The following is a 20,950-nucleotide window of genomic DNA, read 5'->3' on the forward strand; positions in this document are numbered from 1 at the left end:
TCCTAATATAAGGCCCTTTCTCAATCGGGCTTTCCGTCACTGTTTTTAGCCGTCAGCTGCTAAAAATGGTTCTTTACATAGCCGTTGTATGAGGAGGGTAAGACAGCGAGTGAGTCTCCGAAAGAATGTGTGTCTGTGTGTAAAAGCTATCTGGTGAACGACAGGCAACTGCCTGTTGATACCAAAAGGAGTTGAAACTGAAAATGAACATATGGTTGAAATGAATGAATCTACATAAGAGATATTTGAGCCTGAATGTAAGCCTTTGTAGCTGGCTCTATGAGGAGGAGGTGATTTGCTCAGGGACTAGGATTTGACAATTGTAACTACTGGAAATTATGTCCGGTGCTGCTGTCAAGGTTGGTGGACAGACAGTTTCTGTCGTACTGTGCAAAATGTATCCGCTTTTATTGCCATCAATAGAGTAATTCTTTTTGTATATGATATGCCTTATGGAGTGTGGCGAATTAATGAAATTAACGGTCTTTAGCATCATTTACTATATATTTTGACATTTAAATATATCTCGACAAGCTGTTACCTTACCACTTGTATACTAAGCGGCATAAAGCAACTCTCTGAATCGGTCTAATTTAAGTGATTACTCTTGTAAAATTATTACTTTCAAAGTTAGAATAGCTCAAAATTATTGTTAATTTGAAACTCATTATGCGGACGTCATATAAAGAGGTGTAGATGGCAAAAAAAATTACTAGAAAGGGAGTCATTTGGTCAGACTCGTTATTCTTTTTTATCGTATTTTTTTAACCATTAAATTCTATATAGTTAACTCAATTATACTGAATTACAATATAAAATAAATATATAAAATATCGATATAAGATAAAAGGGTTTGTTGTTGTTCGCTGCAAAGCGGAAGTCATAGTTCGTCTTAAATCTCCGAATTTAGATTTGAACGAGGCAGCATTTACAAGTAACGACTGAGGATAGAAGTGTAAAGCATATCCTTAGTTTACCCATGCTTGAATCTCGGACAGAATGAATTCGTTTCATAGTTAAAACGCATCAAGCTTCTTTGTTTATGTAGGGTAGTTAGATAGTTACGTAAAGGACACAAAAATTATATGATGTCCTCAGTCCGGTTCGAAACATAATTGTAAGTACTCAGGTTGCAACAATAATTAGTGAAAAAAGTACATAAATAGCCATGAATACAGCTTTGAATTGAACAGCGCCCTGGAAAGGATTTATTTATGATACTCAGTAGCTTCGGGCAGTTTATTTGCTTAACTAAAAATTTTATTAATGAAATAAAAGCGATACTATTTTTTTCCAATGTATAATTTCCTTATTCTATGTTGCTGATGGAAGGAAATTACCAAAGCGAGAATAATAAAGGCTTTGGGCAAGCGAAGTGACTATCTAAAATATTTGATTTCTATGGGGCCGCTTGGCTTCAACTGTGTAAACGGACTGTGCTAGTCGATACTTATGTAAGAGAACCATTTTGGATTTTAAGATAGCACTGTTAAAAAGTATCGCAGTAAAATATTAGGCGTGACATAAATGCTTGTATGCGTTTTTCTGCCTACATTTAAGTGCACAAAATCTTTTAGTTAAATTGTACCAACGTTACCCCCTATTGGCTATAATGTAGCTTCTAATCCGGGCAGTATTTTCGTATTTACAGTGAATTTTCATTATATAAACAATGGTGCAACCATAGGAGAAGGTCGTCGTCTGACACACACACAGCGTGCAAACTTTGTGTATATTTGTAATTTCTGTATAATGTTACCTCTTTTTTTTTTGCAGTGGTTCACATGCGCCGGAGTGACGGCAGCCCTTGTCTCGTACTGGGGTCAAACAAGTAATGTGCTTTGTGTTATTATTTATATTACTGCGGCCACATGTGGAGCAATAGTTGGAGTGTATTCTGCCCTTGACTCCGACGATAAGCACCGGGTTTGTATTACAGTTCTAAACGATTTGTCTAGAATTTTATGAATACTATCCGAAAATGGCATCTCAGTCGAGTTAGAGATAAGAGCATCCGGATCTAAGCGGTTGCTATTGTGATCATGCGCGCGCTTTCTCGGCTTTTTTTGCTATAAAACTTGCCCGAACATGATTCAAGACCTACCATCAGCCCATACTTGACTTCTGAATACGATTAATTTTTGTATGCCAGTTAATTCACTTTGGTAGTCCCATCTCATAATATTCTAGATTATAGCTTACATTATCTACATTATAGATTAGTTGCTGGAATTGAATGCCAAAATCTAAGTATTAACTTGTTTCCGTTGCAGACAACTCGTCGAGAGCTTATTAAGAATCGAAAAGTGGTTGAGTTATTTGAGGAAAAGTTGCGGGAGTCGCGCACGCCTCCAGAGAACGGTGGAGCGATCGCTGGTTCCGTCGGAGGCCCCGTTTTTCAGGGGATGCCTTCCGTAGGTGGAAGGCATCGTCAGATGGTTTTCTCAAGAAATGCCGATATTAAGTTGCAGGAGATCATTGATCTCGCTCTTCGAGACTTTGTTACGCCATGGTACTCGTATTTGGTTCCCGAATATCATCAGCATTTCACGATGCTTCTTCGAGACGAGCTTTGGCTTGTGATGGCAAAAATTAAAGGTATGAATGTAGTAATTAAGTATAAAATACTTTTTAACAATTCAATTTCGAACTGATCTATTTTTTAACTTAAATTCTTTAATATCGCATGTTTACATTATTCATCACAATAATAAATCGATAGCGCTTATTTTAGCAATATTTGGATCATCAAAATACTCCTTCTTTATTGGACGTTTCATAGAGCGATATTTGAAGATGGATGAAGTGCAGTTAATCTCCAGTGACCTGGTAGGGACAGTTAATAGACATCTACGAAGGCTGCGTTTGTCTATGACAGCGCGCCAGCCGTTATCGCTTCATCATTTTCTCGCGTCGCCAGAAGAGGAACTCGAACATCTGCGCACTGTTTGCGATTTCCTGCTCACCGTCCTGCTACCCTCCAGCTACGCTTTGTGTGTACCATTGCGTTTACTTCTAAAGGAAATCTTTACTTGCCAAGGTATTTACCACGTTCGGGCTACCTGCGTTGTTTAACTGTTTCTCGAATAGTAAGTTGTTAGAATTTTGAATTTTTTCTCAGTTACAACATTAAGTAAATATTAAGTGTGTCAAGTAAAAGAAAAACCACTAAGTAATGTTAGCTTCTCCAACTATTTTTGGTCCCTAGCATCACTAGAATTACAAGATTCTCTCGTTTTTCTTTTGCAGTTCTCTACCCAGCTATCGACATGCTGTGCTCTCCCGACTATATCAATTTGAAGTTAGTGTCGTATCTCAAATGGCTGCAAGAAGAAAAGGAACGCCACAAGAGAACTTACGCAATGACGGAAACATTCGAAGATTTCGTTTTTGTTATTCAGACGTGTGCAGATGTTGAGGATTTAAAAGTGCTACGGTATAAAATTATGGCCGAAATTATGCATGCCACGACATTGAATAACATTAAAAAGCAAAAAGGGCTTAGCGCTGATAAAGAGATTGAACCGCCGACACTATCCAAGGGAGATCTTCTTCTCAGCCGGAATCTCCCCAAATACATTCGCCAGGTATGATGGTGTACACTTCCTATTCTACAAAAGCATTCAAAAGGATATGGATGCAAATAAAACGATTGTGTAAATCACTCCATTTAATTCTTGAAAAACGACAAAACATCATAACGATGAGATGCGCGTCGGCACATTTAGTTATCATGTATATAGATTTCTCTTTGTATTGAAATCAACTGCCTTTGAAACTTTGCGCCAAACATTTTTTATTTATTGAAATATCGTGCGGGGCGATGATCTAACTCCATCGCAGGACATCTTGTTGCCACCTGTTATACTTATTGCAAAGTATGGCCAAATGTTTTGCCACATATTACTTGATTATGACAATTTCAGCTCCAATTCGCGAAGGGACTCTGCGAAAAAAAACTCAAGTCACTAGGCGGTCCAGATTACCTCGGTGGGTCAGACCAGGACGCTACTGTTCCTGGAAGACAGGTTCTTGCGTTCCGCGTGATTATGAACTCTGAACTGGCTCGGGAACACTTAAGACATTTCTTCGAGAAAGAGATGAAGGAAGAAGGGCGAAATCTTCTGGGGTAAACCAATATCTTCGTCAAGGAGATTCATTAGCTAATGCATTAAACAGACCAGGCTGTACTGCTAATAAAGTATTTGCCTGGTACTGTGAAGTTCTTACCTACTAAATCTGGGACCTTCCATGGTTGGGTCTAGATTTGAAATTTCAGAAATTTAATATTACTTCAAACAAGCTAGTGAATGTGGTGTAGTTCAAAGGTTCAATAAGCAGCAGATTTTGAAGTTAAAAATCTAGTCTATCTGGCCGCTGCCGTTTGTCCTGATGTAACTTATTTCTTCTTGTTTGAAAATTTCGTACATTTCAATTCAGTGCATGCTGAATTTGTAATTCGGATTAGAAAACTCATTCTCATTTACCCACCAATGGAAAATCAGCTTTGGAAGCAATCCATCGTACCTAATATGACAGAAGCTTACTTTTTAAATTAATATTTAGAACAAGATCAAGCTAATGGGACAACTTTTCAATTATAGGTTTTGGTGCGACGTCGATCAGATGATGAAAACCAGTAAAGATGAGTGGCATCAGCTTGGCAACGAAATATATATAACCTATATTAAGAAACCTCACGCAGGTATTCGGCTCAGCAAACAGATACTTAAGGTTAGCCTATGCAGTGACACTAGATCGTTTTAATTTGCACACTGTCTTATTTTACGTTTTGCCATATTTAAGTTATCTAGTTTTAATTTAATCATTCTATTAAAATAAAATTACTTGTACAAACTATATAGTTTAAACTAAGCCAGTGTCGGTGTACATTTAGGATATTGAAGCATTTATCATGGCAAACAAGGGCCCTGAGGGATTTATAGAGGCCCAGCGAGAATGCTATCGTCTTCTCGAAGACAAGCACTATCACTCATTCCTATTATCGGAAAGTTATCATCAACTTATAGTCGAGTCGAAAAAAGTTGACATATCAACATTCGGTAAAGAGAGAAGTGGTACGTAGTTCCCTATTGTTGACCGTATATTTTTCATGAGATATTTATTCAAGCACTTTTTGAACAATTCGAAATGGAACACGCTTATAAGTTAATGACAAAGAGGCAGCATGAAATATTTTGTTCTTTAGCAAAATAATGACGGAGCCATAGGACATGATACATAAACCAAATATGTATTTGGATCAAATAGCCTTTAGCTATCTCTTTCTCTAAGCAATTTTCGACATTCCATTACTTGCCCAAATATTTACTAGACATCAGATGTATTTGTACGAGTTCAGCGACATGAAATGGGACTAACTACTTTGAGACCATTCAGATTTCGATTTTCGAGAGTGAACGATCTCAAAATATAAAGTGTTCACAATACTGTTTTACAGTGGGAAATGGCGATACGATTTCAGCCGAAAACGAGTCGTCGTTTAACCAAGCGATCTCGCTAGCAGACTCTTGTCAGCTAGCGCGTGCTAAACTTAGTCAACTTAAAAGTCGACTTAACGACAAGCTCAAGGCTCTATCTGCGCTTCGGGCGTCGTTTAACTCGGACCCCAAGGTGTGTACCTCGTCCCCTCACACAGCCTAGTGCTCTTGTCGATTCCTGTATCATGCGTTGCATATACATATATTTACTTGGTTTTACCGTGGCGTAGAGAATTAACTCGAGAGATAGCTGTGGCTTTCCTGCTTTCACTATTGAATCCACGGGTTCGCCATATAGGATAGAACGCTATTGCCGCATGTGTTTGCCAGATAGAAATACGCTTTCGACTCAGTGAGATTGCAATTGACCATATCATTAGATGCTAACTGTGTCACCTTTTTGACTTCTCGTTGTTGCAGATGATTGCCGCTCTAGAGAAGGAGACGAGCGAATTAAAAATTGAATGTAGTATTTTGTCCAAGTATATGGAGCGTACCGATCGGTGGAGTGATAATATCGGTAGATGGGTTGCCAGTGTGGAAGGTGCTCAAGTAGACAGAGATACCCCCAGGTAAGCAAAGAACGATGTAGGTTGTGAAATAGATCTTGGTTTGATTCAAACTCTGTTAAGAAAAAGAAGACTAATTTTTGAATAGGCACCGTCTATGCACAACTATGTTAAAATCACTATTTTTATGGTCAAGCGTTCGGATTGATAGAAGAAACTCTCGTACGCCGTGGAACAACTAGCCCATTTGACATGTGGAAGCTTAGTTCGTTTAAAAGCACTGAAAGAGTAGCAAGAGATATTTTCTCATTATTCGAAGTACCAACAATACACTATAGAGTGATATATAATAGAAAAAAAAAGTATGTTCGTAATAGTTTTAGGTGAAGTCCTATAGAAAAACATCATGCCTCATTTATAATAGTAATATTATTTTTATAACACAATAATATATCATTTTGGAGGGTTCAAAGAAGTAATACTCATTGTGTGATCTGGCTATAAATTTCAGATTTACAGTGATAGTTAGTGTAAGCCAACAGCCGGACTCGGGGTATGTTGTAAACAAAAGCATCTCAGACTTTCATCAACTCTTGCAGAACGTTTTGCCGGTTAGTTTCTATTCTTTCACAGCAGCGCTGTCGATGCGGAACATGAAGTTCTAGTGTAGCTGGCGAAGATAACGTACATGTAATCACAAACAGTCTTACAGGGCCAGACTGAGCTGTAACAATCGGAGTGACAAGACTTTAGTCCAGTGTACGCGCAGAAATAGCGTTATTTCTTGAGGCTTACATTGCAGGTATGGAAATGCATTCATTTTCGTAAGATATTTTAACAGTTCTATTGGAATTCTCCCTACGCAGATTTCGTCAACGCTGAAGCGACGCGTCAATCTTCCATCGATCCCGTCAAAGATGCGTCTGAAAGCGTTTGACCAAGCATATTTATCACGCGCGAAAGCGTCCCTGCAAACGTTTCTCGACGTGCTGCTTCGTGACGAACTGCTGCAGAACTGTGAAGCGGTCTGTTCGTTTTTCAACGAAATTCCATCATCGCTGCTGCAGCCAATAAAGGCTCAGGGTGATGAGAGTGTGCTCAAGAAAACGCTTAATTTTTTGCCCTCGCTTTTTAAAGGTTAGCACCATTTGGATATTACCTAATAACGAAAATAAGCATCGGAGTCATGACCGATGTCGTAGAAAACCCAGCGACTTATAGGCTCTCTGCTAATGGCGATAAACAACCAAGAATTCATCCCTTCGTTGGGCTATATATACGCACTGAATTCTATCGAACACTTATTACTAAATATTTTCCAATTGAATCTACAGCAAGGTCGAACCTGCTTCTTATGAACGTAGCAATTGCGCTATTCCCGTAGCATATCTCAGTAAACCTCGATCCAACCACCGGAACACCAAAATTATGCTTATAGCGGCGATACTCGTGCTGGAAGGTTCGCGTCGTATGTAAAAACAACTTGCCCACATATTCCTATTGTGCTGTTTTATATGCTCTATAGCATTGTTCCAATCGTCCCATTTCTTTAGCTAAGCGATACGATTACATGATACAGTTTTATTGATTCCATTATTTCTTTGGCCGTTTAGTGACCCTATGCTAGATGAACCAACATCGTCTGTTAGTCAATAGTATTCTCCTCTGCTAACTACAATGGCCTCCCATTGCTGTTAGCGCTTTTCTTGCTAATCTTAATAATAGTGTACTAAATGGCCATATGACCCTGATGGATAGTTTGGTTTTTTCAACGTGGCCTTAGTGTTACAAATCCATTTAAGTTTGTAGAGTTCATCTTTTGCCTTCTTTAGCGTACAACTTTTTTCAGACCCATCGGCTTTAGTACAGTATTTTCTCAATAGACCATGTATACACGTGAATACAAAAGTCATTAAAACTGGTTTAAAGATGATCTGGACAATATGTATAACATAATTTTCTGTTGATTACGATATATAACTGGTCAGTTCTATGTAGCACCACAATACAATGTGATAACACGGTCCCCATTCTGCTGGTTGTCGTCACCATATTGCTAAATGGTTGCTTTCGACCGGTGGTACGAACACTCGCCCTCTATGTAGACTTCAATATTAGGGAAAAAGGAACACTAAGAATAAATCCACAAAAATCTAACTTATCTCGGCCCCCCCCCACAACTTCAATCTTGTTTATAGCTTCCACTGTTGTGTCTTGTCTCCCCTGCAGAAGCAACGATGGCCATAGTAGTCAAATAGGCTACTTACTTTAAATAACGTGTGTACACTAGGACGACGAAGATCTAATAAACTGCAGGCCACATTGTCGCGGGTACGACAATACTTTTGGCTGTTTTGCATAATGGTGTTTAACGACGGCGCTAACGCTATGTCCCAAAACAACATCGGCATTACTGACGAGGGAGTGTTGCTGCGGCCGCTGCTGGTGCTTTTGTCGTTTTTTACCGTGGAAACGTATGTTTAGGTATAGAAACAAAGGGGTTATTTAGACCCGTGCTCAAACCGACTCCCCTACATCGGTCCCTTGTAAAAAAAATTGCTGTTAGGCTAGGACAATAAACTCCTGGTTAAAAGTTCGCACCTAAATTCGCCCGCGTATTAACAGTTTTTACATATATAAACCTAACAAATCCCCCCAGTAAAACGGGCGATCTCAAAAATGGATTCCACGACGAATAGATAATACCAGTGCTAATAAATATAGATCTTATCTTCAGTTGTTATATCAGTCTGGCAACCTAACGTTTGCAGGCGATAAAGCAGGAAACGAAACCAGTTCTTCATTAGATGATGAGGATGATCTCTTCCTTGAGCTGTGCGACTCTGATCTAAATGCAGACAAGATGCGGGTCGATTCAATAGCTGAGCCTCTTTATCATTTACTTGCGGAGATGTTTGAACTCCAGGGCGGGAATCCAGTCAATTGGCTTCGTCGAACGCTAATTATGTTTGTCCAGATCTCATTTGGCAAAACAATTAATAGGTGAGTGATCTTTCGCGAAAAAGAAAACATTCACTGAAGTTGAATTTTAGTTGTATGATGTTGAGTAGCATCTAAATTCGTCTGCAAGTCTACGAGGCTATATTATTAAGCTAACTAGCTGATAAGCATGAGTTTTTCGATTTGTGAATTAACTATTGCGCGATACTCAGTCTAATTTTTGCTGGGCTTATTTGCCACCCAGATCTCTTATATAGCCGGAAGTCTTGAGCATAGTACTGTCATGTACTTGATCTACGGAAAAAGCTTCAATGCAGACATCCGTCAAATCTATAAAATAACAATTATTGAGGTTGCGTCTTTTGGACCGGCTAATGATATAAGTTCCCATGATAATGCAGTGGTAAAGTGTTTGCCTATTAAACTTGCGGACAAGTGGTGTTGTAGATTCGAGTCAAAACACAGACGAACCTTGTTTCGCGCTGGAAGCCGACCGTCTGAAGCGATGCTTAACAGTCATATGTATCGTAACTAGCGAAATAAGTAACGTCGTGCCATGTTATATTGTATGGACATTGTACGGGCGTTTTTCTGCACAAAGGTTACGCGATTAATTGAAGCGATTGGACAATAAATAACCATCTTGCAAAGGCGACTCGACGGTTGCGAACCACGTAAATAATAAATGCCATTATATGTGAATGCAAAATGATAGCTTTAAACGGTTATTTATAAAAAAAACAACATCAACATCTATACTACATATTTTCTTCCGACATTTTTGAATTCAACATCTAAGATAATGATGCACAATGGAGTTTTATACGATGAAGTGCTCAACTAATTGAAGTCCGGAGAAAGAAGTTTACTCTAATTGGTCGTTTCAATAGGTTAAAATGTTTAGACCGCGATAATCTATCTGGTTAGCGGCGGTGGCAGTGCCTTAAAATAAGACGTCGACCCAGTTTAGACAGTAGAGGGTTGTCATCATGACCCCGTAGGCAAGCCTGCGGCCCAGATTGTCTTATATTGTAGATAGAAACGGTTACCTAGAAAGAGTTGGCGCATTTTCAAATCATTAGCTATGGGATTTGAAATGTTTTCAGCAAGCGCAAATAATTGCACGGTACTTATTTATGCACGAATAGTTAATTCAACGCTGATATCGAAGTTTTGATATTAGTTACTGCTAGTGATAAAAGGAACTGTTTATAATGTAGGTCAGAAATATAGCTGAATGAATATTAGATAAACAATATATTGATTTTTAATCAATGAGCTTATTAACACACTACATAACTTCGACCATTTGTCACGGAATATTCCTTAGGTCCTAATGATTACAGACCATTCGCATCCATCTGATATTGCCATCAGCTTATCAATACGATCTAGAATTGCTTTACTTAGGACCAAACTTGTCATTGATTTCGTTTTACTGTTATAAAAAATACAAAATGAAAGTAATTACTTTAGCTTTTATTGAGGATAGGTTGATTGTTTTTTTGCTGATTTTTGACAGGCGCAACGCAACATCGAATTTAAAATAATACTGTCTTACTTATTTTGCGAGATAATAACCTGAAAAAAAAGTAAGGCGAAATCTCTCTTACTTGAAAATGATTCCAATCACGGATTTTTTTTTTTAGACATAGCGAACGATTTCCGCTTCTTCAATTTCCAAGGCAGAAATCAATGTTATTTATTTATAATTAATATTTCGGCCAGGCAATATGTTTACTGCTAAAACAGAATTAACTGTTATAGTTGACAAAGGATAACAACTTCAGTCCCGTTGGAACTGTCACCAGCAAAAAGAAGTTTGTTATGCCGGCGTAGATAGTATTATATTTGTCTTTGGAGTTAAATAGGTATTATATGCCCGTATGTATAGCGGATCTGAATAAATGGAGCTTCTGTATCAAAACAGCCAATTTCTAGCTTAGCTTTTCGAGGGTTTGGCAAAAAATACTGTATCAAACAATAAAAAAAGGGTTTTTTTTTGTTGCTTTTTACATGCTAATAATATGGTATAACATCATTTATGTCTATTACATCTTTCTGTCTGCATGTTCTTTGTTACTCTGTGCATTGCGCGGCCAGAAACGCTATAATTACTATTATCATTACTATAATATTATTTCAGCTATTGCTGCTTTAGTTTGTCCTATACAGTATTATTATTATTATTATTATATGGTTATGGACTAGTATAAGAGTAATGTCCATTTCGGATATAGCGGAGAATCGCGTTTCATTTAGTGCCTAATATTTGCCTTTTCTCTTAGTTTACTTATCAATTTTTATTAACAGCATTTTTGGTATTGATTCGATGCATGTTTGCGCACAACGTAATAGACGTACATAGACCGCATAGGTGATTTTACCGAGTTTGTGAGGAGAAAGCTGTCTCACATAGATACTATAAGGAGCAAACAAGAAGTCAGAAAGCACATATTTCGATTTAGTCAACAACAATAACAACAACAACACGATTCGTTCGGTGAGTATCGAATGGCAAAACAATGAGTCCATTTAATATGTCCAGTCGCTGTGTCAGGCGATGATTGCATTGATTCTATCGCCGGCCAGTAACTTCCTACGCTACAGCAATGGATAGAGTTAAGGGCAAAGGCGATACTAGCTATCCTATTTTGCCTGAGTATTCCTCTGTCACAGGGATGCAGACATACAGAGGCATCTTGCACGTGACACATTGTTGGACCGTGTCTATGCAGGTGCAATAAACGTCAATTGTAACTGTACGATATCTATTTTTGATATTTCCGGTGGAGGCCATTTCAGAGAAACTTATTCCTGCCGAATTAATAGAAAAATGTGAAAAAATGCCATCCAAATCGGAAATGGTACGCAAATATACAGATAATGCTGAATTAAGGGATGGTCTTACATGTTTATTACATGACGGGTCAATAAAAAATGGAATCGGACGGATTTTGTAGACGGCGGACAAGTGGGACCGCTTACGAGACATTATGATGATCGTCACATAACAACTATATTTGCTTACTAGTTATTATTAGGTACATTCATTAATTTTGAGCATTAAAGCATCATCGAGATTAAATTAAAGCATCATCGAGAGGGTATCGATTTTGAATTGGCTTTATATCTTTTAAATTCCGTGAATGATGAAACTTACTTACACGTATAGGTCATAGGCTGAGGACGAAAAGCAATGCCCAGAAAATGCATATAGTCCATATGGTAAATTTTCGGTTTGTAACTAACGAGCGGTATTATTGTTCCATTAAGCATATAAACAGTTGTGAAAATAATCGCAATAAGTATTACGTAACGTTCCAATAGTTGCAGATCATGATTGAGTCGTATAATGGATGGTGAATAAACTTTATAAAGCCCAAACAAAAGTTGTGAAGGAGACTCCGATTTGTCGGCGTTATTGGTTTCATGGAATGTCTTTGAAGTACTTATCTATTGCTGAACGTATAGTCGAGCAGATCAATTGCGTTCGATTTAAGCTTGTCTCTTTGTCTTTAAGGTACATACACTTTTCCGATATTAAACCGATATTAAATTACACTATCGAATAGAAAGACAGTCAACTTTCTGTCCCAAGTTCTACGATCTTTTATAGCTTGGCTTAGCCTTCTCAGATAGACCGAGCTCATATAAAATAGCGTTTTTACGTTGTAGCTATTGTTCGGCAAAGCATGATCTTCAAGGAGAAACGACCTTATGCACTGGGGAATACAAGCTACGGCTTGCTTATGGCGGTAACCATTGTGTTATATTTCTTACGATAACTGCCCCTTCACAGTATGGAATAAATGTTCAAATATTCTAGTTTTCGCGAACGAAAACCGATCTTAAGCACTCGATTGTTAATTATTGCCCTTTCACGTAGACGTGTCTCATGTGAAAGATGTAAAGCACATTAACTACACAGGAGGAGAGAGCCGAGGCTAGAGTCCATATTTTGAATGTCTGCAGATGTAACCGTCCTAAAAAACGGGCACTAATCGTCATCGTGCAGCATGCATACAAGAGTAGATTTAAATAAAAAAAAATAATAAACAAGAGTCCATGCTTTCGATAGACGCCAAACAATTTTTTAACCTTAAGATGGTAACGCTAAAGATAACGGCGTCTTTGTGATTTTTCTTAAATCAGTTGTTGAAGAACACGGTCCATTTTTTAGGAACCTGGGAATGTGTAGATAACACTGTTGCTCATTCCTTTTCATATAATCAGCTAGCTGTTTGCTAAATTACTATTATAGCCTTGAAGTAACGTAGTTTGTATTTAAATTTCCTTCCCCCGATCGCTACAAACAGACAATTGCTGCAGGAGTGCTTTCAACAACAACAAAAGTACCTAAGTGTTTTTCTTCTGTTCGTTATAAAATATTTCCGTAGCAAGCTATTCAGGGCAAGCCGCAAAGATGTTAAATTTTGAGGAAGAACTATTAGTTCAATGTCTTCTAACTGCAAGTAGGGTCCGGTATAAGTCTTCTGTTGACACTAGAATTATGTTAACATATCTAACAGGTATAACTTAAAATTTTAGTTAGATGGCGGACTACCATTAAAATATAATAGAAACAATTAATTTTGATTAGATGTAATATCAACTTAAAGCGGCAGTAATTATTTGCAATGGACAACCAACTAACTGTTGTTACCTCGTATTAGCAGAAATTTGTCTCGAACTCGTTGTTTATCTTCTTCCAACAATAGTTTCATTATATACAGCGCTGTGATGACGCTTACTGATTAGGTAGGCAACTAATTAAATAATTTTTTTTCTCGGACACACTAATCTTCTGGACCGACAAATTAAATAATATTTTGTGTTTTCTTCCGTATCCGAGTATGATATATATATAGCATTTTTATTCTGTTTGATATAAATTCAATCAAAATATAATAAGGGCACGACTATATATTCTTCCAAAAAAAGCAATTTATTTCATTCGTGATATACAGTGGGTGGTAGATCCATTTCGGGCTTATCTGATCACAGCATATATCATTATCTCTAAGGCGTCTCGTTGCCAGATTTGAATCATAACGACAATTGTGATGTGCACCAGATAATTTACGTATTACGTATCGCTAATAACACAAGAGTAGCAATAAACTCTCTGTCACACGGTTTTCTGATATTTTGGTTGTCTGCTCTGCTTAAGGTTCTTAACATATTGCCTATAAGCCACTGACCGCTAATAGAATCCCTTCGGAATTATTTGATATGCTCTGAATGTCACTTATATCATATACTATACACATTAATATGATTGTTTAATTTTTTTTCAGATGAGTTGTTCATTGCTAGGCGATGAATGCTAAATGTGTGCGTATAAATACGATTACAAACGTTTTATTTGTTCTTATTTCGGAAATTACAATGCCATGTTTCTCGATCTCGTAGTTGGAGCCGTTCACGGGGAAGTGCTTTTAATAGATGGCACCAGAATGAGATAGTCGGCACACATCGATCTATTACAGATTTAGTGGGATACTGTTGCTCCGTGGCGTAGGCGGTAGCATGTTTGCTTGAAAAACTTCAGGTACACTAAATAGTTGGTTCGAATCCGAGCGTGAATAGGATTTGTTTCGTGGTGGGAGAGGCGCGCGTGTTTCAATGCGTAACGATGGTACTGGACGTAAAACTCTCGAAACTTTTGGCGGACGATGTACGCTTATAATCAACAATCATATAAGGGTGGCATTTGCTGTATTCGTAAGTGTTTCCGCCAATTACAAATATAGCTACGTCATATAGCAGCTCAATATGTACTGGAAATTTTATGATTCGTGGCCGACTCATATCTCTGATCGTGACGAGGAACAATTGGTCTCCTTTCACCCCTACCTCGTGAAGCGTGGTTGGTAGCAATTCACTAAACATTGCTAGATCAGGATAAAATTTACGTAGGTATGTCAAATTTGTATTAGCATGGATCAATAACGTGAGCTAGTAAAAAGGACAACGAATTCCCAGCTGACCCACAGACGAAGTCTCTGAGCGTTTGGGTACGCGGACATAAGTGTGGGTTTCTACTTGCAAAATAGAAATATTGATACGATACAACATGCTATCTATGTTTTGTATCAGTAACGTATCAATATGAAACACATTTAGATCTAAGATCTACTAGGACAGAAATCGTTCCTCGCCATGTAAAGACGCCTCAATAAAGCAATAAAAATCTTCTATAATTAATGTATCGTATACTTTTCAAGGTTAAGTCAAGTCGAAGATTAGTACGGCATCTTTCAGAGCTCAATGGAATTTACAGTAATTCACTTGTCGTCATTCGTTTCTAGGTCTCTAGGAAAAACGACACGAACGTTGATGAAAGACACTCAATTAGCGTAGTTTCACCGCTATTGCTATAAGTAGTACTTTTTTTTTTGAAACCTTTATCTGTGGCGCAGTTTACAGACAGCACCGTGATAATTGTAGGTCAATAATAATAATAATAATATAATTACCACCGAGATCCACTATTTCTTCGTCTATATCGCTGTCGATGTGCGCTTACGTTTCTGCGTTCAGCTGTTATAATGATGTTACGCGTCGCTGAACAAACCACTACGTGGGTATGTCTAATTGTCTATGCTGTTGTTTCGTAACTCTCATTCCTGTCCGCCCGCTTGTATCCCTAACGTCGAAATCGGGCATCTTCGGCCAGGCGACTCATTCCAATCATGGGATACCGTGATGTGATCGTCTACGGTCCAGCCGGAGCATTATTTCGAACGCTAAATTTTGACCGGCTGATGCCGATATGATCTGCCTATTTTCGTAGCAACAGCCAAAACTTGGCGATGCTACTACAGTGTAAAGGGAACGTGTCATTTTGAACTCGGTTGCCTCTGTAGAATTTCTCGATCAGTATAAGATTCATCTGTTTCGTTAGCCGGTTGCTGTGGAATAGTGTTGTAACCTGCTGATGCCCATTTAGCGATGATTTGTGCACTGATGTATATCTATAGAGAGATCAGAACACGTCGCCGCCGGTCGACCATCCATTATGACGTATTCGCTATCAAGGTCGCGTTTCATTAAAACGCTTAGTCAATAAGCGGCACGTCAAGGCGTTACGGAAAACGTAGACGATGTTTCATTATGGTTCGGTTCCTATAATATTATTTTTGCGGCTTTTTTCGTAGGTCATCATTATTATTATTGTAATTACTAGCATTTGTATGCAGTAAAAATGTTTGAATGTACGAGATGGCAAGCAGTCAGTTAAGAGATAATAAGATTATTAGGAAAATCTTCCGTCACGTTGCATAGTTAAGTAAGGGTACATCCTAAAAATCTTTAGTTCGTGAAAAGAGAGAGTAAATGTCATCTCGCTATGGGGACGGTTCTGTTATTGGCTGCTTACATACTTGGATATTTATCGGTCGGGTTTGCTTCTTTCCAATCATGCGTCTATCGGCATAATCCAATATCCTCGTTTCCAATGATGTCTGTATTATATGGTTTGTCCAATTAAAAAGACTGATCGCTTTACTCTTGGCTTTTGCTGGAGCGCAGAGCCGAAGTTGTTGTTGTTCGAGAAAGTTTACATTTTTAATGCTGTTCGGTTCCATATCACAGTTAATTTACGTCAAGTTACTTAAGAGAGTTCGGAATCTTTTCAGCATTCGATATTCAACATATTGTAACTATATTGAAATTTTTGCAGATAAATCTAGATTAATTTATTTATAATTGCTTTATTAATCACCACGTAATCTGACGAGCTGAATAGAGAAACGTAGATTTGCCATTAGGGAATTTATTTTCCCATCGTTAGAAAAGTGACGTATCTCAAGATTAGCTCAAGATGGCTGCTCTAATCTGAATGTGACCCAATGAAATATGCTGCGCGTGTTATACAGTGAATAAACACACATACGCTATCCATATAAAAAAAAGACGGTACTATCCAATGGAAAGTTTGTTTGCTGCATATTAGCTTCATTCTAACTGAAACCTGCCTTTCACCTCACCATCACCATCATTATGTTATCGAAAATAATAATCACCTTATCGTTTATGATCAACACCGTTTTGTTTACACACATGTACAACTTCATAATTTCGAATCGGCGTTCATTTACTTTGCAGCTTATTCGACTCCATTGCGACATTCGAATATAAATCGTAGGCTGTTAACACTTTGCTAGTTGCGATTAAAGGTAACCTGTCAGCGTTCTCTAGTTTTCAAAAATTTCGGATATCGGAAGCGCTTTCCGAACTTACTGAAAAACGGTAACTTGTAAATACTTGTCTGATTAATAGTTATCTACCGCAGAAATGATGATTCGCACTACGATAGTAATTGATATTTTTAGCTGTACCTACAAAAATTCCTTTTCCACTATCAACAACAGGGGCTTTTCAACGTCATATGGGTGTGTGTGTGTGTGTGAGGAATATTCATATGGTAATAATGCACGTGTGTGTATGTACGTATGTATGTGTCGATCTAATTACCGAACCATCGGTTCTAAGCACTACTAATTTTAACCGTTTTTCTGCATATGAGCCGGTCGAACTCGATCTAATAGGGCAAAGAAAGACATTACGTACTAGTACTTTCGTCGGAATAATACGCGTGCTGCAATTTTTGGTAGGACTAGTTTATCAAGCGTTCACGAGCCGCTGAGCGGTGCACTTCGCTGAGGCAACAGACACTGAATGTAGAACAATGTACACTAAAAAAATAAAGAATATATATTACAAAACAACATTGATTGAATGAGAAATCCCCAAACGGTCAATCATCGACGCACAATCCGTCACGATTAGGAGGCGTCTGCTTGCTGTCCTTGTCAAGTCGTAATCAACCTAAAGAGAAATAGAACTATAAAAATTACTTACATTTAAAGTAACTATTTTTTTTATTATAAATAGCTGTTGGTGCCTAGCGAACAGCTTAGCTTTATCTCACGGACAACATTATTCACGTAGTTTTGTCGTTATTTGTGTTCCTAGATTCGATATAATGATATAACTAAAATCCGTTTGCAGACAAGTTCTTGAAGGCATTTCATGGATGATGTCGGAATCGATGTTTGTCTATTATATGGAACTGTTCAAGGAAGCAGTGTGGCCCAACGGACAGCTCCATGTGAAAACACAAACAAGAACTTCAAAGGTATGGGAGTCTCGACTGCAGTTGTCATCATGGTGATCCGGAACTATTGCAAAGAGATAGGTGATCATCTGGTCTCCGCAATTGAGAAAGCATCACGCTAAGCGGGTGTATCGTAAAGATAAACGACGTTCATTTGAAACAGGGCGCCAGAGAAGCGTCACAAAAGTCTATAGGCAACTTGACGCTTCAGCAATATTTGACCCTATGTTCTCCGTTGCAGGACATGCACAATACGAAGCAGGATGCTCGAAACTTACTTCTGAACCACGTTCCTGAGATGATGAACTTTGTGGGCTCGCAGAACGCCTGCAAAGGGACTTTGAAAATGTTCGAAGCGTTGCAGGACAAGCAGCTAAATAAGCAGTTGTTCTATGACCTTCTTGAGAAGGTTCTTTATGAATTCGCTCCAGAACTGAGGACTAAATAAGAGTTCGTTCGCAGTGTTTTAGTGGCGCGTGCAAGAACGTAATAGCTACTCTTATCAATGCTTTTGTCAAAATAAATGAATATTCCAGCAAAGTTAAAATTGGCCTTAGTACAGGCTTAGTACAGGTTCAAGGCTTCGGATGCGTTTAACGCCCATTTACTGGTTTCTGAATTCAGTTTACTGTTACGGTGGATATATGGATGTACTTAGGTCAGCTATACAATGTTAATTATGTTATTATGACTGAAAAATAAGACACTTTTTGTTTTTGGTGTTTGTGCTGTTCTAGGTCGACAATGATGCGACAGCACAAATTGCAATCAAGTACGCATTAAGCGCTATTTTTAACAATTACAGTTCATGTTGAACGGAGACAAATTTTATTGAAGAAAACAAACGATTTATTTTTGTGATTGATTTTCACATGTATAATCCCCTTATTGACGAACAGTTTACCGCGTGTAATCAAAGTTTCGCATAGCAACATAGAATACGAAAACAATTTTATCTTTAGTACAAAATGCTAAACTTAATCTAGTTTTCAAAATGCTGACGAGAATAACGAAAAAAAAAAAAAACAACCATGGCTAAGTAAAGATAAAATAAAGTGCTACACGAGTAATATAGATGTTTTACAGGATTGTATGTTTTTAGTTGTGCTTTTCGAACGTCGAAATCAGCCGTCTGTTGATTTAACTAGAATTTAGGCATCTTAAGTGGTTTTGAACATTGCAGAATGACGAAAAGCGGTAATATTGTGAAGCGCAATTGTGCAAGTTGTCGTTGTACATATCGGACAATACGATTCCAAAGTAAGTTATCAGTAACATATTACATATAGACAAAATATTAGATAGAAGAAAATTAAAGAAAGATCTATCTATGGTATTCACTTCCTCGTGGATAGCGATACGATAATATATCATAATGTAAAATGAATACGTTTAAACTTAGTCTATCTGGTCATCGAGACAAAGTGAATTGTTGTCATTATTATTACGATCGTTGTAAGCGTTCCATTGTATTGTCCTAGTTACGACGCAGGAACTCTTAACTTAAAACTTAGGAAAACTTAAAATTATCTATTTATGATGCGGGAAAGAAGCGAGTGTGTACAAAGACGACACCATAAAACTACACGGCATACGTAAACATATAACTACATTAAAAAGAATGCTATACCGCTACCTATTGTGGGTCTGTCATTGATTGTGCTATAGCTCCCGTACGAAACCTACCCAGAAACCACTACTGTAATTACTATATATATATGCATAGAATTAGCAAACGTGCAATCGATATAGATGGTACGACTATATCAAGTAGAAATCATGATAAGAAAAATCGTTGATCATAAACGAAACAATGACATGAGCAACCGCGAGCCGAAATTGCTAGATCAGGATTTTGTTGTGTGACTAATAAAACAACAATTAAAAAGAACATTATTGTCACTAGCCGTATTTCATTAAGCTACTATAATAAATAAATTACCGAATATCAATTTGACTGATCTTTAGTTTTTACACGCAACAAAAGATGCTGCGCCAATTGGCTCGTTCTTTATTGGTCGAGCAGTATCAGTAATTATATGGAAAACATTTGAGCTTGTCACATATCGAGAGGATATTTTTGTAATAACAATCATTCACTTGAAGGCATAAAGTTTTAGTCAGCCGATTTACTTAGTATCCTCATCGGATCAGCCTGTTAATGGCATCAGAATGTATTAGTTACGCTTTATCATCATTAAATATACTGTTGAAGATAAACTATAGTATCGAACGAATCTAATTTTTGTCGGCAAATACTTGTGCAGTAGAAATAATCAACCCTTATCGTTAATGGCGATTCCTCTCACGATCTAGAATATGGCCTGCGCACTAAAGGTCAATCAGCCTAAATCTACCGGGATACGAAATCGTTGTTGCCTAACTATCACCGAAATGCTGCAGTTTCGTAACAACGTTTGCCCTGATTATTCGCTGCGGCTTTTCCTTATATCTGATGGGTTTTTGTACAGTGGCCAATACTAAGATAAACGTCAACTGAATTCGTTTGTAGACATATTCAATAGTCTTCTTCACCCATACTGATACGTTTACCGGTGAAAACTTAGTACAAGCATAAGCATCTCCTATCTATTCGCCATCACCGCCACCACTAAAAGTTACAGATATTTCCCGGTGAACTCTTAGCCTGTCTTTCCAATGTACTAGCTGATATTCCATCGTACTTCAACTTCCCTTATCTCAGACTAAGCTCAGATTAAGCTCTTCCGTTTGTTCCATCATCTCTATTGGCGTTCGCGTCCGTCTCCGAGTGATCGCACCGTAACGCTATACGCAACTCACACCGGTTCGTCGGCTGGCTGCGGGTGATAGCGTAATAATGCCAGGCTGATCTT

At 37.9% G+C, this 20,950-nt stretch overlaps 1 protein-coding gene across 5 annotated transcripts; it reads left to right on the forward strand.

Moving 5' to 3' along the window:
- Positions 1-87: 87 nt before the first annotated feature.
- LOC111243643 (sorting nexin-25-like) lies at positions 88-20,047 on the forward strand. 5 transcript variants are annotated; one of them, XM_022789503.2, is made up of 15 exons: positions 89-359; positions 1,777-1,926; positions 2,274-2,598; positions 2,783-3,040; positions 3,250-3,587; positions 3,927-4,129; positions 4,605-4,734; positions 4,898-5,078; positions 5,462-5,634; positions 5,922-6,073; positions 6,522-6,621; positions 6,877-7,147; positions 8,782-9,013; positions 17,990-18,116; positions 18,337-20,047. In XM_022789503.2, the coding sequence occupies exons 1-15, from the start codon at positions 339-341 to the stop codon at positions 18,541-18,543; spliced, it is 2,868 nt and encodes a 955-aa protein (XP_022645238.1). In that variant the 5' UTR covers positions 89-338; the 3' UTR covers positions 18,544-20,047. The 5 variants fall into 5 exon arrangements, with proteins under 5 accessions (XP_086836962.1, XP_086836961.1, XP_022645239.1 ...); XM_086980834.1 differs by having other exon boundaries at positions 2,879-3,040; XM_086980836.1 differs by lacking the exons at positions 17,990-18,116; positions 18,337-20,047 and adding an exon at positions 14,272-17,971 and having other exon boundaries at positions 88-359.
- Positions 20,048-20,950: the final 903 nt, after the last annotated feature.

This window comes from Varroa destructor, unplaced genomic scaffold, assembly GCF_002443255.2.
Source record: "Varroa destructor unplaced genomic scaffold, Vdes_3.0 BEIS01000002.1, whole genome shotgun sequence".
Taxonomy (NCBI): domain Eukaryota; kingdom Metazoa; phylum Arthropoda; class Arachnida; order Mesostigmata; family Varroidae; genus Varroa; species Varroa destructor.